General features: G+C 41.3%; 1 protein-coding gene across 2 annotated transcripts in view; it reads left to right on the top strand.

Moving 5' to 3' along the window:
* The window catches only part of OSBPL6 (oxysterol binding protein like 6), a 334,312-nt gene that overhangs the window by 198,100 nt on the left and 116,416 nt on the right, over positions 1 to 19,796 (top strand). For both annotated transcript variants that reach the window (XM_068245435.1, XM_068245434.1), the window contains exons 4-7: positions 10,824 to 10,946; positions 13,282 to 13,335; positions 15,398 to 15,511; positions 16,558 to 16,728. In XM_068245435.1, coding sequence (XP_068101536.1) covers positions 10,824 to 10,946; positions 13,282 to 13,335; positions 15,398 to 15,511; positions 16,558 to 16,728 — 462 coding nt within the window. The remainder of the gene's footprint in view (positions 1 to 10,823; positions 10,947 to 13,281; positions 13,336 to 15,397; positions 15,512 to 16,557; positions 16,729 to 19,796) is intronic.

Genomic DNA, 19,796 nt, shown 5'->3' with positions numbered 1-19,796 from the left:
TGTACTAGTGCTCCCATTTCCCAGAGATTTGTGTCCTCTTTTTCTGTCTCCTTTCCTCCATGACTGTATAAATGCACTTTTTACCCCATAGTCTTTTTCTAATTAGATTCATTTAAAGAAATGTGAAGGTGAACCAGAGCCTTAAAGCATACCCCAACTCTTGCACAGCACACAATGAAAAGTCTTTATTACACATATAGTTACAGAAATTCACTGCACTGTGCTCTGTGTTTGTTTAGTTAGATCAAAGGGTCCAATTAGCTCTTATCAGCAGCTGTGAATCAGTGCCCAGCTCTCTGTCTGAATGGGAAAAAATAAGGCTTAACCCTTTCAGTGCTCCCAGTAAAGTAATACCAAGTTAAATCTTAAAAAAAAATTTTTTTAGGATTTTCATAAATTATAATTATTTTTCCCCCTAAAGCTTATCATATCCTGGATAATCATTTAGAGCAGAGAGGAAGTTCTGAGCACACCTATCACAAGAAAACTATGCATTAAGCCATTGTTGATCACCTTATAGTGAACCCAAGGAGAGAGTGATATGGAAGCTGCCATATGTATTTCCTTTTAAACAATAGTAGTTGCCTGGCAGCCCTGCTGATCTATTTACTGGTTACAGTAGTGACGGAATTAAACCAGAAACGCGCATTTCAGTCCTGACGATATTCTCGGAAACACCTGATCTGCTGCATGCTTGTTCAGCGTCTATGGCTGAAAGTATTAGAGGCAGAGGATCATCAGGACAGCCAGGCAACTGGTATTGCTTAAAAGGAAACAAATATGGCAGCCTTCATATCACTCTCACCTTGAGTTCACTTTTAGAAATTACTAGTGACAGGTGTGCTTTAAAGATACTCAGAGACCTAACGTGACCATTCTAGATGCTGTAATGATGCACCTACTGAAAGATTTTATATTTTTTTCTTTCTCCATAAAAGATCTCTCCATAAGTTTGCACATTTGGACGCTCTGAGTTTTGTGTTTATTTATGTAGCAGCTGAGCTGAGTTGTGCTGGGCTGGCGGGAAGCTGCGAAAATCCAATTATAGCCAAATGGCTGTAGCCATGCCTCATTCACAGGGAAAACCTGCTGTAGGTATTTACTGGGAAGGCTGAGAGATGATTACTGTTGCATGGCTGCAGGTGTATTTCACAGCTTCCCTCTAGTCCAGCCCAGCGCTGCAGGAGGGAAAGCATTAGAGCATCCCTGGCAAATGTTTATCTTGAGTGATAAAAATAACTAGTGTCTGGAAAAGTCCAGTCAATCTGTCCTCCCCCAAACCTATATTGCTTATGTCTGAAAACCACCTAGTTATATTCTCACTAGTTACCTCAAAGTTGAGCTTCAGCCTGGATTTAAAAGGATATTTTTTCTGTTGAAAAGTAGTGCAGCAAGGAAAAAATTATTAGTTACAAAACAAATGTTTTAACAATCGTTGTTACTTAAGGCTGAATTAAAGTTTTGCATAACTAACAATAAAAGGCATTATCCTTCCTCCTTACACTCCATGTAGTAATCCAACTTGCGTTTGTCTAAAGATGTGTGTAAAAAATCCCAATTTCCTCTAGGGGTCCTTTTCCACTAAGGAACGCAATGGCACTGCAATTCGCTTTTGTTTCTTTCTAGTTCCACTACTGCAATTTCACTGATATGGATATTCACAATTTGCCAGGAGTACGATTGGATTGGATTGGGTTTGCGATTTCCAAATTGCAAGGAAAATTGCAGTGGTGGTTGCTATGGCATTTTCTTGCGCTTCGCAAACCTGCAGTAGGCTGGCAATTGCAATTCTGTAAAAACCAGATGGTGCCAGAGGAAAAACTGCACAGAGATTTACATGTTAATCCTGGTGCCGTTTTAATAGAACCGGCAAATGTTTGTGATTTCATGGGGCAGACTTTTTGGTTAAAAGGAGGTGACAGGGAGCATGAGACACAGTTCGAACTATCCTGTGTCCTGATCACCCCTCCCAGCTGCACGCACTAGGCTTCAAGTCTCAAATTCAAAATAGAAAAAATAAAAAATTTGCACCAAAACAGCAGAACAAGAACAACAACATCAGAAATCCCATCATGCTTTGTATTGCTTCAGGGGAAAAATGCCCAGGCAGTTTTCTTTTGTGCAGCTAAAAATGAGGCTTGGGTAAGAAAAACAAAGTTCTGATGCTGTGAAACTGTTAAAGAAACACCAAGCCTTTTCAGTGCTGCTAAGTGGATATTTCATCTGGAGGTTCACTTTAATTGACTTAGATCATGGTTTATCTCTCCTTATGTGACTTAACTCATGATTTATCTCTCCTTGTTTGTTTATCTCATGCCAGGGGCGTAACAATAGGGGATGCAGCCCCTGCACCCACGGGAGGAGTCGCAGGGCTGGGGCCCGCTAAGGGCAGTTTTGGGGCGGCAGGAGAGGTCGCAGCATGAGGGAAGAGCATTGCACATCGGATGGGAGGGGGGAAAGTCCCCCCCCTCACCCTCACCTCGGGCTCTCCTCTCAGCGCTCCCCTCCTGCATCTATCGCTGGCAGCGGCGGCAGGCAAGACACATACGTCCATCCACCGCCGGAGGTTCCAATCTGCAAGTGCTTCACACTACTTCCTGTTTAAACATGCCTTGTAAATCAACTGTGTCCCCACACCACCGATCTATGCCCCCCCCCCCCATGCTATAGCCCCCGAGATTGGTGCCATGATTTGTCGCTTTTTTCGGAGGTAAACACAGGGAGAGGGTTTCCCTCTCCTCTCATCCCAACGTTGTGACCTATAGGTCATGAAGGTGAAAATGGGCCAATGTGGCCCACAGGAGCGGCGTTTTTTGCCGCTACCTCATCCGCTCAACTTAAGTTTTTGAGCCCACCTCGGGCTCTCTTTAAATAGGATTTCTTTTGATGTAGGTATAATAGTGACAAATCTACTCAGAGAGGACAATTTGACTTTAAATGTTGCCATAAGCACACAAGCATTACTTCTTCACTGACATTGGCAGATTGGATGGTGGTGCTGTGCAGGCACAGTATGGTAATCCAAAGGATGTGCTCAAATAAAAAAAGCAGGACTCGCAATTATGGTGATTTATATCCTAGAGCAGAGCTTCCATAGCATAAAGGATTTTTGTTACCATAAAGAATCGTAAATCCATTTTTCTTAAAGCACAGAAAATCCATTTATGTATTTTATGGCTCTAAACAGATCTCTCAAGAAGTTGCCAATAAATAGCTGTATTCTCAAGTAATGAAACATCACTGCCTGCAACTCTCAATTTAGATTGATATTCAGAGTCATAATAGGCGCAGCTTAACCTGCCATTGTGGCTGGGAGGATAATGATTGCAATATACTGGTCTAAAAATAACAGCACTATATCAATGTCCACCTGTGACAGCCATTAGTGATATTTACTACCCCACAGTATTAACATGGTCACAAGGAGACTATGGATGTCACAAATATAATAAAGACGTTCTGACTCATTGCATTCTCTGAAGCCGCGCCGTGACGGCTTTTTATTAATGTCTAATTGCTTAAAATAGTCGTGTTCTCAGTGCTAATAATAAAGCTTATATTACATTAAAATGAAAGGACAGCCTGTGTAATGTGATTTGGTTTACAAATGTGCCCTCTTGAAAAAGAAGCCATTTACAAATTCCTCTACATTAGTGAGAAGCAACACTTGTAAGGAATCACTGTAATATGAGCTATATGGAGAATGCCATATTTGTTTATTTTTAAAGTAATAGTGAAGTGAATTAAGTTTGATACTCGTCTATGGAGAGTGAAATCTCTGGATCCTATAGAGCAGTGTTCCCCAACCCTCTCCTCAGCCCCACCAACAGTGCATGTTTTGTGGCAATTCACACAGGTAGTTAATCAGCTCTGCTGAGACACTAATTACCTCACATAAGCATGTTTGTGGTTTTCTGCAAAACATGCACTGTTGGTGGGCCTTGAGGACAGGGTTTGGGAACTCTGCCTAGAGCCCTCCCTGTCCTGGCTCGGACCCCTACAGCGGCATCACCCCCATTGCAGGTATTCGACCAACTGGCCGAATATGCATTCTGGGATCCTCCAAAAGGCCTTTGGAAGCACTTGTGTCCCCAAATGTTTCAAAGACTGGCGGCTCTGTACTGGGCATGCACGACCGGGCACTAGTGTAGGTGCAGTATGGAGCCATCTGTGTTAGGGAACATTCTAGGACACAAGTACTTCTAATGCCTTTCAAGGGCTCATGGGGATGGCAAATTCAAACGGGGGACAGAGCTGGAATGAAGACACTGAGAGAGGACAAGGAAGGCTCTATATAATCCAGAGCCTTCTCTATCTATAGGTAAGTATCTGACTTTTTATTTCATTTCAGATTTGCTTTAAACAATGCATAATTGCCTGGCCATCTTGCTGATGCTCTGCCCATAATACTGCCAGAGCAAATACGTAGATCAGGTGATCTGATTAAAGCTTGACTTAACTAATTGGGCTCTTGTTTTAAAAGGAAATTAAAAAAAAAATATAGGAGCCTTCATATCCCTTTCACTACAGGGTCACTTTAAAGTTAACCAGAGCTGAATAAAGAAGAAAAATCGATACTTACCCGCTGCTTCCTCCAGCAGCATAAACACGAGTCCCTTGGCGTCCTCCCACGGTCTGCCGTTCAGCTGCGATCAGCCCCAGTAACTGTCTCAGTTACGTCAGCCTGGGTCTTCTGTGCATGCGTGGACCTCCCGCGCATGTGCAGAAGACCCGTACTGGAGGAGACTGAGACAGTATATATTACATGGAGCTTGTGAGAGAGGTGTGGCAAGTTGTGGTGTACCAGAATCTTGAGGAGGTTTGTAGGTATTATGGGTGCTACTTTCTGCTCACTTAAAGCAAACATGTAGTTACATAGTTATTTGGGTTGAAGAAAGACAAACGTCCATGAAGTTCAACCAGAAAAAAAGGGACAAAAAAGTTAAAAATCAGATGCTTAACTAAGTAGTGGGAAACCTCTAAATGACCCAGAGGCTTCCCCGATCCTCCTTAACCCTCAACTGCTGCCCTGAAGCCTCCTTCCCTTCATTCTGCACTTCTGTCTGTGTACATGCACACCTGTACTACATATGCGCAAGCATTGTTGGCAACAGCACACTAGGCCTAAGCCGTTTGTGCACAAAGGAAAAAGTTGTGCACGAGCGGGGGGTGTGAGGTAAGAAGATTTGGGAAAGCCTCCAGACTCCAGAGGCTCCCTTTTACTGAGGTATCTAGATGTTTTTTTTGTTGTGAGAATTGCAAATATTTCTTCTTTTAAAGAAGGCCGAATTGTACTATATATTTTAGCTACCACTACTGGAAAGTTTTTTTCTAAGTATGAAAAAAAGAGGGTAAGATAATCTTACTTTCTCAAAAAGGACATCCCATTTTGAGGCATGTTTTGTCAGTACTAAGACTAGGACAACACTGCCACAGGAACATATCGCTTTGTATTCATACAGCATGGGGAAGGGGAGGAGCTGGTGCATGCAATTTTATTGTTATTTCATTTAATCAAACAGTGTAATATCACTTCAGCGGGGTGCCTTCAGTCCTTCTTGATATTCGGCCTTTCTCTGTGGATTTTGTAGCATAACATTGCATAAAATAGCCCAAGTACCGATATTTCCTGTAGTGCCCACGAGCATAACTGGGGTTGAGGCAGATGTTATGGTATATCTGTATTTTAAAAGAAAATATATTTTACAGTGCCTTGTGACAATATTCATCCTAGTTGGTGTTCTGTTTTGTTGCATTACAACCTAGAATATTTTATTTTATTGAGGCACAAACAAGACAAAAAAAAGTGTGTGTGTGTGAATAAGTGTTTACACTCAGTACTTGCTACAGCCACCTCTTGATGCAATTACATCTTTTGGCTATGTTCACAGTGGGACTTTGCGGAGGTGCATTATAAAGTCTTATAACACAGCTTATGGGATGTTCAAAGTGTGACATTAGCGTTGCATTGTAACGTATAGCGTTATGGTAATGCACTGCTGCAGTGCGATACCTCTAAACGCACACGTTACTAGGTACAGGAAAAGCATACTTTTCATTGCCTGTATGCTTTACTGTACCTACTTTATGTGACAATAACGCAACATTAATGTGCGTTACCACTTTTTTTTTTTTTGCGTTGTAATGCTGCATTGTGACTTTAAAGTTGCATCACAATGCAACGTCCCACTGTGAATGTAGCCTTAAGGTTTTTTGGGGGGGAATATGCCTTTTAGCTTAGCTCATCTACCTGCTGGGATTTTTGCACCTATTCCTTCCAACAATACTTCTCCAACTCCTTGAAGTTACATGGGTTGTATCAATGTACCAAAATCTTCTAATCATACCACAGACACTCAGTTGGATTGAGGTCTGTGCTTTGGCTAGGTCTTTTCAAGACCTAGCCACAGTAGGTTAATTGGCTTATCAAAATTGTTCCTGGACAATGGTAGGAACAGTTGTCTGACTATGGTCGGGACATTAGATTGTGAGTTTCAGTGAGGGGACAGTTTAATGTATTGTGTAAAGAGAAGCAGAACATGTCTGTGTTAAATAAATGAATAATAATAAATGAATGAATACAAATATATGGTTCTGTTGTAAACAGGTTTATTTCAAAAGTTTCATCTGAAAACAGAAGTAAATCCAGCCTGTTGTGTCTTCTCCGCTCTTAATATATAAAGAAAATACCCCTAAAACAACTTTTGTTCTGCTTCTCTGAAGCTATTTCCCGAGTTGCCTTAAATCATAACAAGAATCTATTAATTTCTGGTTTGCTCAGCAGTGATCTGTAATCATAATAAATTTCAATTTTCTTTCATCTTAAGTAATGTGTGGAGGAGTTAGGAGTTTATCTTCTAATGGGAGGAATTTGCTTGTGTTCATAAGCTGAAGAATAAAATGTATTATGTGGTAAAACCTAAGGAGCTAAATAATTCAGTAAAATAAGGTTTAGTGTTGCTTCAGGGATTGAGAATCCAGGCATTGTGCCAGATTTCACCCTAAGGTAATAACTTGAAAGAGAGAGGATTTGGCTAATCATGTCACATTTCATTTAGCAGGTGTGTGTGGTCCTGACCCGTGGACTGAGTTTAAACAATAGTTTGGTGTTGATTGTATTGGAGAACTTTTACTGTATATACTCGAGTATAAGTCTGGAAATTTAGGTCTGATTCACTTCATAAAAGTATAGGGGTCGACTTGTACACGAGTCAAGGGCAACACTGAGCACACTGAGTAAATGTGTGTACTAATAGTGACATTCCCATTTGCAGCAATTTACCCAGTAGTAAGTGATACTCTGAGGAAAGCGATTGCGTAATTTTCTTCCGGATAAAAAGACGGAAGCGCTCTGCAAAAGCGCTTACAAAAACGCCCACAAAAACGAGCGAACGCACAGAAAATTGCCAGAAAATGCTTTAAAAAACGCAGAAAAAAAGCCCACCGCAGACGGACACACGAGCCGAAACGCAATGTGAACAAGGCCTTATGGCTGTAATTTGCTTATCAGCGAGGTTTACTATGTTCCTGACAAGGTAGAGACAAGACAGAAGTAGTCACTTCCATGCCCAAAAATAAAGTCTTTCATGCAGCAAAATCAAACAAGTAAAACAGCCTGGTTATTAATGTTTGGCTCTCTACATACACTTGTTTATCTCATCATGGCACATGTCTTCTCTGGTATACAGTACTTTAGGTATACGGTAGTCCATACAGTCTATTCATGCAGTAAATAGGGGAAAATATATCAGGAGGCCAGAAGGTATCAGATAGTAATAAATGGGAGGAAAATACTGCTAATATAAAAAAACATTGATGTATAAAACGTACCAATTGGTCAGGCCAGGTGTCACAAGTGGATGAGCAAGTTAGCTCCGGTAAGGGAGGATGTAGTGTTATCCCCACCATGGTAATAATAGGAGAAAAGCATTTATGAGAAATATAACATGTGAGGCAGTCCAGTATTAGTGGCATGGTCTGTTCATGGTTCCCATGCCTTCTGGAAATGATCAAGCGTATCATTCATAATAGCCAACATTCATTCGTAGATCGTCTATGAACTCTATGGATGACAGGCTCTAAGGCCAAAGTGGGTTTTCGATATTGGGAATCCAAGTAAGTCTTGGTGCCTGTGGTAATAAACTAAGGTGATGAGCAGGAAACTTAGTACCGTGATTTTAGTTACTTAGCAAGAGAACAGAGGGGTTCTTAGAAAAGGGTCTCTGTGAAGGTGAATGCTCACCTGCTGATGGATTGAGGAACCTCACAGCAATGCCTCCCAAAGAACCGAGGTTCCCCGATCCATCTCCCTGCTCGCGGGAACACGCAACTGCACATGACAGGAGTGAATGAGAGTTCAAATGGTCGCGGCACTTTGTGTGGGTGTAGTCCACGGTGGTTGTGGATCTGATGTGCTGTGACGATCGTTATCACTGCGCATACCAAAGAGTGGTTTGCCTAATCGCGTGCCTCCACACCTGTCGTGAGATCGAGGAAACGATTGCTCGTCGCTCAGAAAATTGGCAGTTGTCGGAGGAATCGGACACAAAATCACAAGGTGGGTATGGGCCTTAAAGAGAAACTCCGACCAAGAATTTAACTTTATCCCAATCAGTAGCTGATATCCCCTTTTACATGAGAAATCTATTCCTTTTCACAAACAGACCATCAGGGGGTGCTGTATGACTGATATTGTGGTGAAACCCCTCCAACAAGAAATCCTGAGGACAGTGGTACTCGTGGCAGTTTCCTGTCTGTGAACCTTGTTGCATTCTGGGAAATAGCAGCTACATCACCTGCCAATAGTAAAAATGTCACCATGTAATAAATGTCAGAATGTAAATCAGGGATTTCAAAGATTTTACAATGGGCAAACACTAAGTAAATCATTTTATACATAATTATTGTAAAAATTAAGCACTTTTTATTACATTATTTTCACTGGAGTTCCTCTTTAAGACTTGCAAGATTAACAGTGAAACTTTCCCCCATAACACGGAGGCCGGAGTTCAGTCCCACCAGACATCATAGAGCCCCCTCCCCAACACAATCCCTGAAACTTAAGGTAGAATTAGATGAGATCTAATAAAGCCTGGAGGGCGTCAAATAGTTCCTATATAGCAACCTCGCATTAGTTTCAAAGGTAGAGTGATATAAACTACCTTTCATTAATGTGTAAAAGCATGGCATCCATTTACTTGGAGTAAATTGGTCAGTTAAATCTTTTTGCCAGGCTAACATTTTAGGCTTGATGGGATTCTTTTGTTCTATAATACATTCTGAATAAAGGTAGGAGACAATGCCACCCTCCAGGGAAGAGCTAACACACCAATCCTCAAAATAAGTTGTAAATAATCATCAGGGATGGCAGACAACAGCTTTCTCCAAAAATGAGTGACCTGGGCAATCATAAACGGTCCATTGGGCGGAAGAGAAAACGTAGAAAATAGGGCTTAGATGGACACTGGTTTGCCAACCAAAATAAATGCTTAAAACAAACCTGATGCGAAAACAAACTTCTGAGATAATGAATTGTAGGTGTAGTACAGCTAAGAAATAGAACATTAGTAGCAAAGAAAAGGGTCTCATATTGTACAAGAAGAGTTAAGAAACTTCAGTTTTTATCTATGCAAAAGAGCTTCTCTGAGGTCCTTGACCCAAGACAGTCCTGTTTTCTGAAAAATTTATGTCAACCTGTCTCTCACTGTTTCTTGGTTGTTTAAAGAAAATCTGTATTAAGAAAAAACGCCCCTGGGGGTACTCGCCTCGGGAGGGGGAAGCCTCTGGATCCTATCAAGGCTTCCCAGTCCTCCTCCGTCCCACGGCTGCAGCGATAAAGCTCCCCGAACGGCGGGGATGTAAATATTTACCTTCCCAGCTCAGGCGCAGTCGCAGCTCTCGGCTCTGAAATAGGCGGAAAAAGTAGATCCAAGTTGGGTCCGCTCTACTGCGCAGGCCAAGTCTCCTGCGCAATAGAGCGGACCCGACTGATATTGGCTATTTCCATCTATTTCCAAGCGGAGAGCCGCAACAGTGCCACCCGCCGGAGCCAGGGAAGGTAAATATTGCACAGCCTGACAAATTGTCGGCTGTGCCTTCCGAGGGGCAGACAGAGACCACCGTGGGATGGAGGAGGACGGGGGAAGCCTCATTAGGATCCAGATCGCATCAATCTCTGCCGATCTCTGCCTCTTCCCACCCCTCTCAGTGAAAGAAGACTGAGAGGGCGGGGAGAGGTGGAGATTGACTCCAGCAGAGGCAGAGCTACTGCACAAAGCTCTGCCTCTACCAGGAAGGAGCCCCAAATTTTGCCCCAGTGATTTGGGGGTTATAAAGGCATCGTTCTGCAACGGGAATGCAGCATTTTAGTTAGGATCTTATTGCTAGATTAAGATAAATAGCAAGTAAAAAACACTTTTTTTTTTTGGCTTCAGAATCTTTAAAATCATAAAACTCTTAGAAAAGCTCTTGTAGTGCAATCGAACCCTGTCACTTGAGACTAAACCATAAACAAAATCGGAGTGTTAATGTAAGCTGAATGTCCCTGTAATACATGTAACAGTGGCTTTTAGGCTGTTTTATCACAGAGATCTGCAGTTTATTATTAAACATGTCATTCTGTTTTATTGATTTTTTTTAATCAGTTTTCTAATTGTTTGGTGTTTCCTACAATTGCATGTACAATCCAGAGGCCAATTAGTTATTAATTGTTTACTACAGACACCTTGTATGTTTCAGCCATTATTACATAATGATGTACTGGTAGGTGGACATAGCTAATAAATGCTTCATTGTGCAAACAATACTTTTTTATGCTTTCACAGGAAGCAGACAGCTGGGAAATCATAGAAGGACTGAAGATAGGGCAAACCAGTGTCCAGAGACCAGAAAAACATGAAGGGTTTATGCTGAAGAAAAGGAAATGGCCGCTGAAGGGCTGGCACAAGGTAGGTTCTTTCAGAACTTCATAAATTGTAGAGAAAAGATTGACTGATGTCTACATTTTTTTGAAGAGAATTTGTAACTATAAAATTAAAAAAAAACACGATACCTCAGGAGATGGAAGCCTGTGGATCCTAATGAGGCTTTCCTCAGTTTCTTCAGCCTGCCCGATCCAGCAATGACACCCCCACACAAAGGACAACTGTGCACAGGTGCACTAGCGAGAGGCGGGGTAGTGGATATACCCCAGGTGCGATCAGGCCACCCACTTTCTGCTGGGCTGCTCCCGAGTGCCACTGAAAAAATACAAGAAAAAGAAGGGGCGCTCTCAGCTTTCAAGTTGCAGTATGGAGTAAGCTTCCAGGACAGGTCTCACCTGTTTAAAGTTTGGCCAGTACAGCGTACACGGCCACGGTTAGCGTCTGTCCCTCTCTGCCGAGCTGGGGACCAAGCTCTCCAAGTCCGATAGGGCGGATGTGACGTCACTCCCTCCTGCGTATTTCCTGGATGGTAACCATAGGAACCAGGGCTCGCTTCCTATGCAATGACACAGCGAGCGGCGCCTGTACGCTGGGGAATGGGGATGGGTAGTGGCAATAAAGAGCCACAATAAAGCTCAATTGGGCTAAAATTATTTATTAAAAATTTTAGCCCAATTGAGCTTTATTGTGGCTCTTTATTGCCACTACCTACTCGGCAGAGAGGGACAGACGCTAACCGTGGCCGTGTACGCTGTACTGGCCAAACTTTAAACAGGTGAGACCTGTCCTGGAAGCTTACTCCATACTGCAACTTGAAAGCTGAGAGCGCCCCTTCTTTTTCTTGTACAGGTGCACTAGCGGCTTTCCACTCGGGCTCTGGCAGAAATATCCGAGCCCAATCAGGTCCACTCTACTGCTCAGGCGCTACGCAGTAGAATGTTCAGGACAAGTTGAGGGCTGTTTCATACCGCACGTGATTTTGCTGTGTTTTCCAGTCAAATGTAAATCAGCAAAATAATGAAAATCACAGTAACCCGTTTATACCTGCGAGATGCGATTTTGTCTGATTGTAAAAATACTGCATGCTGCATTTCTTCAGCATTTTTCTTTAATTCCTGATATTCATTTCATCCATTGAAAATCACAACAAAACCGCATTTAAATCAATTGCAAGAACTGGTGTAACTTGGAGAATAAAGGGTGCCTGAACTGTTAATAAAAATGTAATCTTAAAGGACAACTATCAAAGTTAACTAAAATTGTAACTGTCACATAATGTATATTTCCAGTAATTACTAGCAAATAGCAATACAAAGGCTTTTTTTATCTTTTCATTTCTTATGAGAAGTAATTTACAGAGAACAGTTTTCACTGGATTACTATGGTGGACTGTGTCCAGCACATCCAGCATACAGAAACAGCCCTTACTTCCTTTAATCCTGTGACTGGAATCTCTTCAGGATGACAGAAAGCGCAGATATAGCATGAAACAGTGTGCGAATAACTCATCAGCTGCTCCTGTGTCTGCGTGCTTCAGGCAGTTCTAAAGTAAACAGATATTTCAGCCAGGAAGAACTCATTTGAAAGGGGGGAGGGGGGTGTAAGCATCCAAGCCTGACAGGAATAAAGTAAGACTCCTCATTAAAAGCTGCTCTGTAGTTGCAAAACATCTCTCACCTGTTCTCATACAATCTGTGATAAAGCAGTGTGTGTGTGTGTGGGCAGGGCAGAGATAAACAGTAAATCATTACTCTGTGAATAATGACAGGGAAGTAGCACCTATCTACATGTGTGTCTCTAGCTTCCACACTGACTTTGTTTACAGATAAAAGATATACAATGTAATTAATTCACACAGGCTGTGATGAGAGACTTCTGACAAGCTTTCTATTGTTGCTCTTTAAACCTGCCCCATATGTATTACTTATAGGGTAAGATCCCATAGCAGTCTCAGGTTTCCCCATTCCACAAATCATTCGCGCACAGACTGGGAGCCAGTCATCTGGAAGCGCCCGCAGCCTCATTTGATCTGGGCTTGCACATTTATAACCATGCATGCACAGTAACAGGAAAACTCTTACGCTCAGGAGAAAATAAGGTTGTGAACGTGCGCATGCCCATTTCAAATGCGATCATTTGCATGCTTCCGGCCAGCTGGTGCCCAGAATTTGCGCTAAAGGCTAATGGATTGGGAGAGCCGCCGACTGCTATGGAATCTTCATCTATAGTTCAAAAACTGGGCTTGCTTACATGTTTATGAATGGTTTAGCTTTAACTCATATTGGAGATATCCTGTATTTGTTTGTGTAAATGTTGTGATTTATGAGCTCTAATAACCTCAATTTATTTTTATAAACAGAGATTTTTCGTCCTAGAAAATGGAATACTGAAGTACTCAAAATCACCCATAGATGTAAGTAGCAGCACTTTTAATAGGAAACAAGTTTCATGAATATTGACCCAGTTGCATCTTAATTGCACTTTCTCTCTTCTCTATTTCCAAAGTTGCATCATTTTTTTCTTTTGTTTTGAGCATAATCCATTCTGTCCTCTAATTTTTAGTGCATTAGTTTAGGTAAATTGTAAAATGATCAAATATTGCCCCTGGATATTCACTAGACAATGGAAAAGAAGCTTAAAGCGGCCCAAAACTCAGAACGTCTCGCTGCTCTAAAAGATAAGCAACATCATAATAACTTTTAAAGAAACATTTATTTGTTGCAACCTATAGAACTCCAACAGATATTCTGCAGTGTTTAGTTCCTGGGAGCACAGAAAGGGTTAATCTCCTGTGTTTACATAATAGCCCAGAAAAAAACAGCACAGTTTAGACTGCTGACAGACCTGATTTACACTTGCTGATTATTTGCATATAAGGGAGAATTCGACAGACTGTTCTTTGTAAACACACACAGGGTGAATTTCTCTGTTTTCCTGTGCAAGAATTTAGGTCTGCTTTAAAACAAAAGTTGCATTCAGACACTAGCAAATTAGAAATATTCAGAATTCAGGCACAAAAATAGTGTTGTTGCTTAAGAAAGGTATTATGAAGATGATGTAAGTATTTCTGTAGTATAGCTGCTATTTTTGTTTGTGATATAAGGTTTGTTTTCTTTTGGTACAATGGCTTAAATTCACTAAGACCCATTCAGTAAAAAATAAAGGACCTGTAAAATACTGCATTCAGGCCCATATGCAATTCACGTTTTCTCCTGAGTTTTCTCCTAGGAGATTATTTTTCTTCTTTGATTTAGAATAACATTTCAGCACTTTGCATGAGTAAAAGTACTAAAAAGTAGGTGATAAAGTACTATCAAAATTATTTTAAGTATTTTTTTCCCCTTTCCGTTGGGTTAAGAGGCATTTTGCTGACAAGTTTCAAAATATCACCTAGTAGAAAACTCAGAAAAAAATAGTTAATTTCATATAGGCCTCAGTGTTTTAAACTTTTTTCCTGAATTCCCTCAGATGTTCGCATGTGCGTTTAGTTTGCTAATGTACCAAAAAACTGCATGACAACTCACTTAGATTTTTCTTCATGTATTTAATCCAGTATTTTTAGGAATTATGCATTCATTAATTTGGTATTTAGTGGATTCTTGCAATGCAGGAAAAATTGATGAAAGATGTGACACACGTGTGATACATGTGATACACGTAGTAGATAGCACTTTCACCTTGTAGCGCTGGGTTCCTGGTTCAAATCCCAGCCAAGGCACCATCTGCACGGAGTATGTATGGTTTCCCCGTGTCTGCGTGGGTTTCCTTGGTGCACTCCGGTTTCATCCCACATCCCAAAAACATACAGATAAGTTAATTGTCTCCCCTTTAAATTGATCCTAGACTATGATGGACATATGACTCTGGTAGGGATTAGATTGTGAGTTCCTCTGAGGGACAGTTAGTGACAAGACTACAGTATATAATCTGCGAAGCACTGCAGAAGATGTCAAGCACTATATAAATACTAAATAATAACTAGTCAGTCATTTCAGTTTTCCATATGGTAGCGGCTTTAGTGAATTAACAATTCACAAAATGTTTGGTAAAATCAATTATCTTCTTTTCAGCATGCGACAATGCTTAGTGAATGGAAGCCAATGTAGTTAAAGTTCTTCCACATCCTTCCTCGAGTCCCACCAACTGCCCACACATTGCACTTACATTCATTTGTACTGGTAGCGAAATGAAAGGCTCGGTGTTGTGATTTGATTACTTATCTTGATGTCCAGAAAACATCAAGGGGTTGATTCACTATAAAACATAACGTGCCTTATCAGAGATGACATGCCTTATCAGCATTAACATGCCTTATCAGAGTAGCATAGCGAGCGCTACAAACATGCCTGCTAATTGGCAATGACGAGAGCTCCACTCGTCTTGCCCTGAGCCCATGAGAGGGTCCATGGGGAGTGCTGGGGTAGATGATATTTTAATAAGTGCTAAATCTTTTTATTTGTATTACTTTCCTACAGACTCAGAAAGGAAAAGTACATGGAAGTATAGATGTTGGTTTGTCTGTGATGTCCATCAAGAAGAAGGCACGGAGGATAGACCTGGACACAGAGGAGAACATCTACCATCTCAAGGTTTGCTTGTTACAATTCATTTTCTGCAGTGAGTGACCTCATTGTGTTTGTCCCGTTTTTGTCTCCTGTACCCTTTTTGTCTTAGGGTGCCACAACACCCCCCAACTTAGTGTAGGGAGAAAAGAGGTTAGCCTGAGAGATGATAGTTACATTACCCAGAAAGAAAAACTTGCGTGGCAGATAAAAGCAACTGGCTGTTACTTTTTGGACGCCCATCGTAGTTTACTGGCAGTGCCAGTAGAGGAGACCTTAATGCAGTCAAATATCTGTAGCTTGTTTCTTATAAGAGCTCTCACCAGTGTCCAGACCCGATACATCTAGAAATCAGCAGGTGTTTGTCCCACTGGAACTGAAATTTCACTGAGCTAAAACTTTGCATGAGAAAACTGATGATTAACTATGTCACAGCTTTATTAACGGATACCTGTAATGGGAGGGATATGGAGGCTGCCATATTTATTTCCTTTTAAATAATACAAATCGCCTGGATGTTCTGCTGATCCTCTACCGCTAATACTTTTAGCCACCGGCCCTCAACAAGCATGCAGATTCGGTGCTCTGACTGAATTGGACTTGATTAGCCACATGCTTGTTTCAAGTGTGTGATTCAGACTCTTCTGCAGCCAAAGAGATCAGCAGGACTGCCAAGCAACTGGTATTGTTAAAAAGGAGATAAATATGGCACCTTTTATATCACTCCCACTTCAGGCGTGTTTTAACTAAAAAGGTTGTCAGGTACTGATCATCAACATTCTGAATCTGATTAGTCATGCGCAAAGTTCATATTGAGCCCACAATTTAGTACATTGTAGAGCAAAAATCTCTTCTGGCTTTACTATCTGAATGGTACAGAACACAGAGATACACTCTTTTTTTTCCCTTATGATTATATGGAGAGCTCAGTTTAGTAGGAGGCACAGAATGCTCATTATTCCAGTGAAGAGTATAGAAGTAGTTCAGAAACCTAACAGAGACTTTCTTTAAATTGCTATCTAACCAGTTAATCTGCCCTTGGTGAAAACACGACTTGATTTTTCTGTCCACAGGTGAAATCTCAGGATACTTTTGATGCCTGGGTGTCTAAATTACGGCACCACCGACTTTACCGGCAGAATGAAATTGTGCGTTCACCAAGAGATGCCAGCTTTCATATGTTTCCATCAACATCAACTACAGAGTCCTCACCAGCAGCCAACATTACAGTGCCAGAGATGAAGGTATAAGATTTTTGTGTTTGTTAGAATTTATAATAAGTCTTCAAAGGTTGTCATAAATTGAATGAGTCATCCAAATTAGTGCTCCGAGTCCATGCGTGTAGCTGCTAAAGAAATTGTACTATAGACCTGAAGAAGTGGACAGGACTCACGAAACTCGTCGTCATTTCTGGTGCAAAATAAATCTGATGTAAGACAGCTTCATCACCGACATCCAATCAATCATATACTACTTTTAGGCACCTCCTCCCAATTTGTGTACAACTCATGAAATGTTTTGCTGACCCACAATATCTGTTTAGACATGCATTTTTCAGACAGACTATTCACTGCAGAGATTTCATGAGAAGAAATTGCATCTTAGGATTTGTGACCAATTTGATGTTTAGAGATTCAGCTTAAGCTGAAAGTGCAAGGGTCCTTTTTACAAACAAGGAGTTCATTTTATATTGGAAAAATGGGCTTCTGCCTATTATGGAAAATTGAGTAGCCCAAGTATCTTTAACCCTTGATGGAAAAAATAATATATGTGCATAGGGGATGCCAAGCAAATTTGCAAAGAGATGGCAACCATGGCTAGATGCTCTTAGATTGCCAGACAACGTGCACGTTAAAGGGAACCAGAGGTGAGAGTGATATGGAGGCTGCCATATTTATTTCCTTGTAAACCATCCTAGTTGCCTGGCAGCCCTGTTGATCTTCTGGTATAAGTAGTGTCTGAGTCAAAACCCTGGAACAAGCATATGACCAATGCAGCGGAGTCAGAGTACCTGATCTGCTGCATGTTATGATCAGGGTCTATGGCTAAATGTATTAGAGACACATTATCAGGAGGACTGACAGGCAACTAGTATTGTTTAAGAGGAAATAAATATGGCAGCCTCCATATCCATCTCACCTCGGGTTCCCTTTAAGCCTCAGAGGAAGCTCATAGCGCGGTGAAACAGTCGTCAGGCCATGCATCACCAGCACCCACTGCAATCCCAGCACCCCTGCAAGCCACGATAAGTATACTTTATTTTGTCAATGGAGTTTCACATGTTTATGTACTTATTTGGCTATAAACGTCATGAGAAGTGCCAAGCTGGTTCCCTTCTCCTATGCTCATAAACTATTATTTCGATGCAGATTTGCTTTAAATGGCACTTGGATGGCCATCCTCAGTGATCCTCTCACTTCGGCCATCCTCAGTGATCCTCTCACTTCCGGTTTCCTTATTCCTAGAGCTTACGTCAGGGTTAGTATAACACGCGTTTGTAATTTTATTTTTATTAAAAATTACATTTTCATTTCAATTTGCAGACAGCTATGAGGTTGGGAAATGGCTGGGGAGTTTCTAATTCCCTGATTTATAAGCATGAATGCTTCACACACAACACCTTTCAATCCCCATCTCAATCTATGAATAATTTGCTGCACAACCCCAGTAATTCTATATGTTATATTAATGACTTGCACCAGCAGTAGTAAAAATAGCTGCACATTTATTTATTTGAAATGCTCCGATTATGTTGCACATGAATGGATATCCAAGGAAACTAAATTGAAAATAACCTAAAGGCATTTTTGTAGGATATCGAGGTCTGTCCTCTAGCGTGTTGTTAGCTCATGTTCCTTCGTTCGTGTTTCAATTCCCTTTTCTTTCTATAGTTGAGGAAAACTACAGCAGCATTGGAAATTGGTTTAATGTCACCTGGAAGCAAAGGATTCCTTTAAAATGTCATTGCAGTGCTAGCTTCAGTTCCAAATTGAAATGGTAATATACTTATTAACCCTTTAGCAGCCAATTTATTTGCATGCAAGTGCTCCAGGCCAGTTTATTTAAGCACATTAATTTAAGCACATTTTATTTTTTGTTATATTTCCTTGCTACAAATTAATACTGCTGGAATATGTATTTATGGCTGCTTGTCACCAGGGGGCATGGTGAGACAATAACAGAGGAAAAATAGCACAAGTAACCTCTTGCTACTCGCGCTATTTAATGCTGCCTCTAATGGCAGCGTGGCGTGCAAGTTTGGTTAGAGGAGCGCTTGCTATGCTGTGCATAGCGAGCGCTAGTAACTTACGCCGGCTCCATCCCAATAACGGGTGCCGTGCTCTTCCCACCCTGAGCCCCTTCGAGGCCAGTGATTTCAAAGGACAAGATCCCTGCACTCTGATTGGCCCAATAGGCTGCTTGTCACTTGACAGGTAGCCTGTTGGGCCAGTCAGAGTGCAGGGATCTCGTCCTTTGAAACCACTGGACCTGAAGGGGCTCAGGGTGGGACGAGCAGAGCAGTTGTTATTGGGATGTAGCCGGCGTAAGTTACTAGCGCTCCTCTAACTAAACTTAATTATGCACGCTATGCTGCCATTAACGCCTGTGGTGTGCAGAGAGGCAGAATTATGGCACGCAGAATTAAATAGCGTGAGTAACAAGAGGTTACTCGCGCTGTTGTTCTTAGTGAATCAACTACTAAGTAAATTAATTTCCATTATTTCTTAAGAAAGATAATAGGAATATATGTTTGTCATGTGTGAGCTTTGGTCTTGAACTAGAGCCGTTCTTTAAAGTTATTGAATGAGACAATTTAAAGACCCAGTTAAATATTGTAGGATTTTGTACAGAGACCTGTTAATCACAGAGGTTTCATAAAACAAATGCATAGGCTGCTACAGTCCTTTCTGCATATAAATGAGTCTTGGATTGGCAGATAATATCTGAAATGTGACTTTTCTCCCATAATGCACCTGAAGTGAATAGCTGCTTTCCCTCATGTACTGTAGACACATTTGAGAGCTGAAATATAAATGACCTTGTTTCAAAGATGGTTTGCTCATACCCACACTGTTTACACCAAAATGCAGGCAAATTACAATTTTCTATCATGAATTGGTGTTCTAGTGTAAATTCTAAACAAGGATAATGTTTGTCACTAGCCCCTGACTTGCACCAGCCCCTATGCAGTACAATGCTAACCCATCCCGCCTTTTTATATGCTTCCTTCTGTAATTCCCCCCCCCCCCCCCCCCCGAATAGCGCAAGGGTCCTTAGCAAAGGTATACTCACTCTTGTTTGGCCTCCAAGA

Source organism: Hyperolius riggenbachi, chromosome 7 (assembly GCF_040937935.1).
Source record: "Hyperolius riggenbachi isolate aHypRig1 chromosome 7, aHypRig1.pri, whole genome shotgun sequence".
Lineage (NCBI taxonomy): Eukaryota > Metazoa > Chordata > Amphibia > Anura > Hyperoliidae > Hyperolius > Hyperolius riggenbachi.
This window is presented reverse-complemented; position numbering and strand designations above follow the sequence as displayed.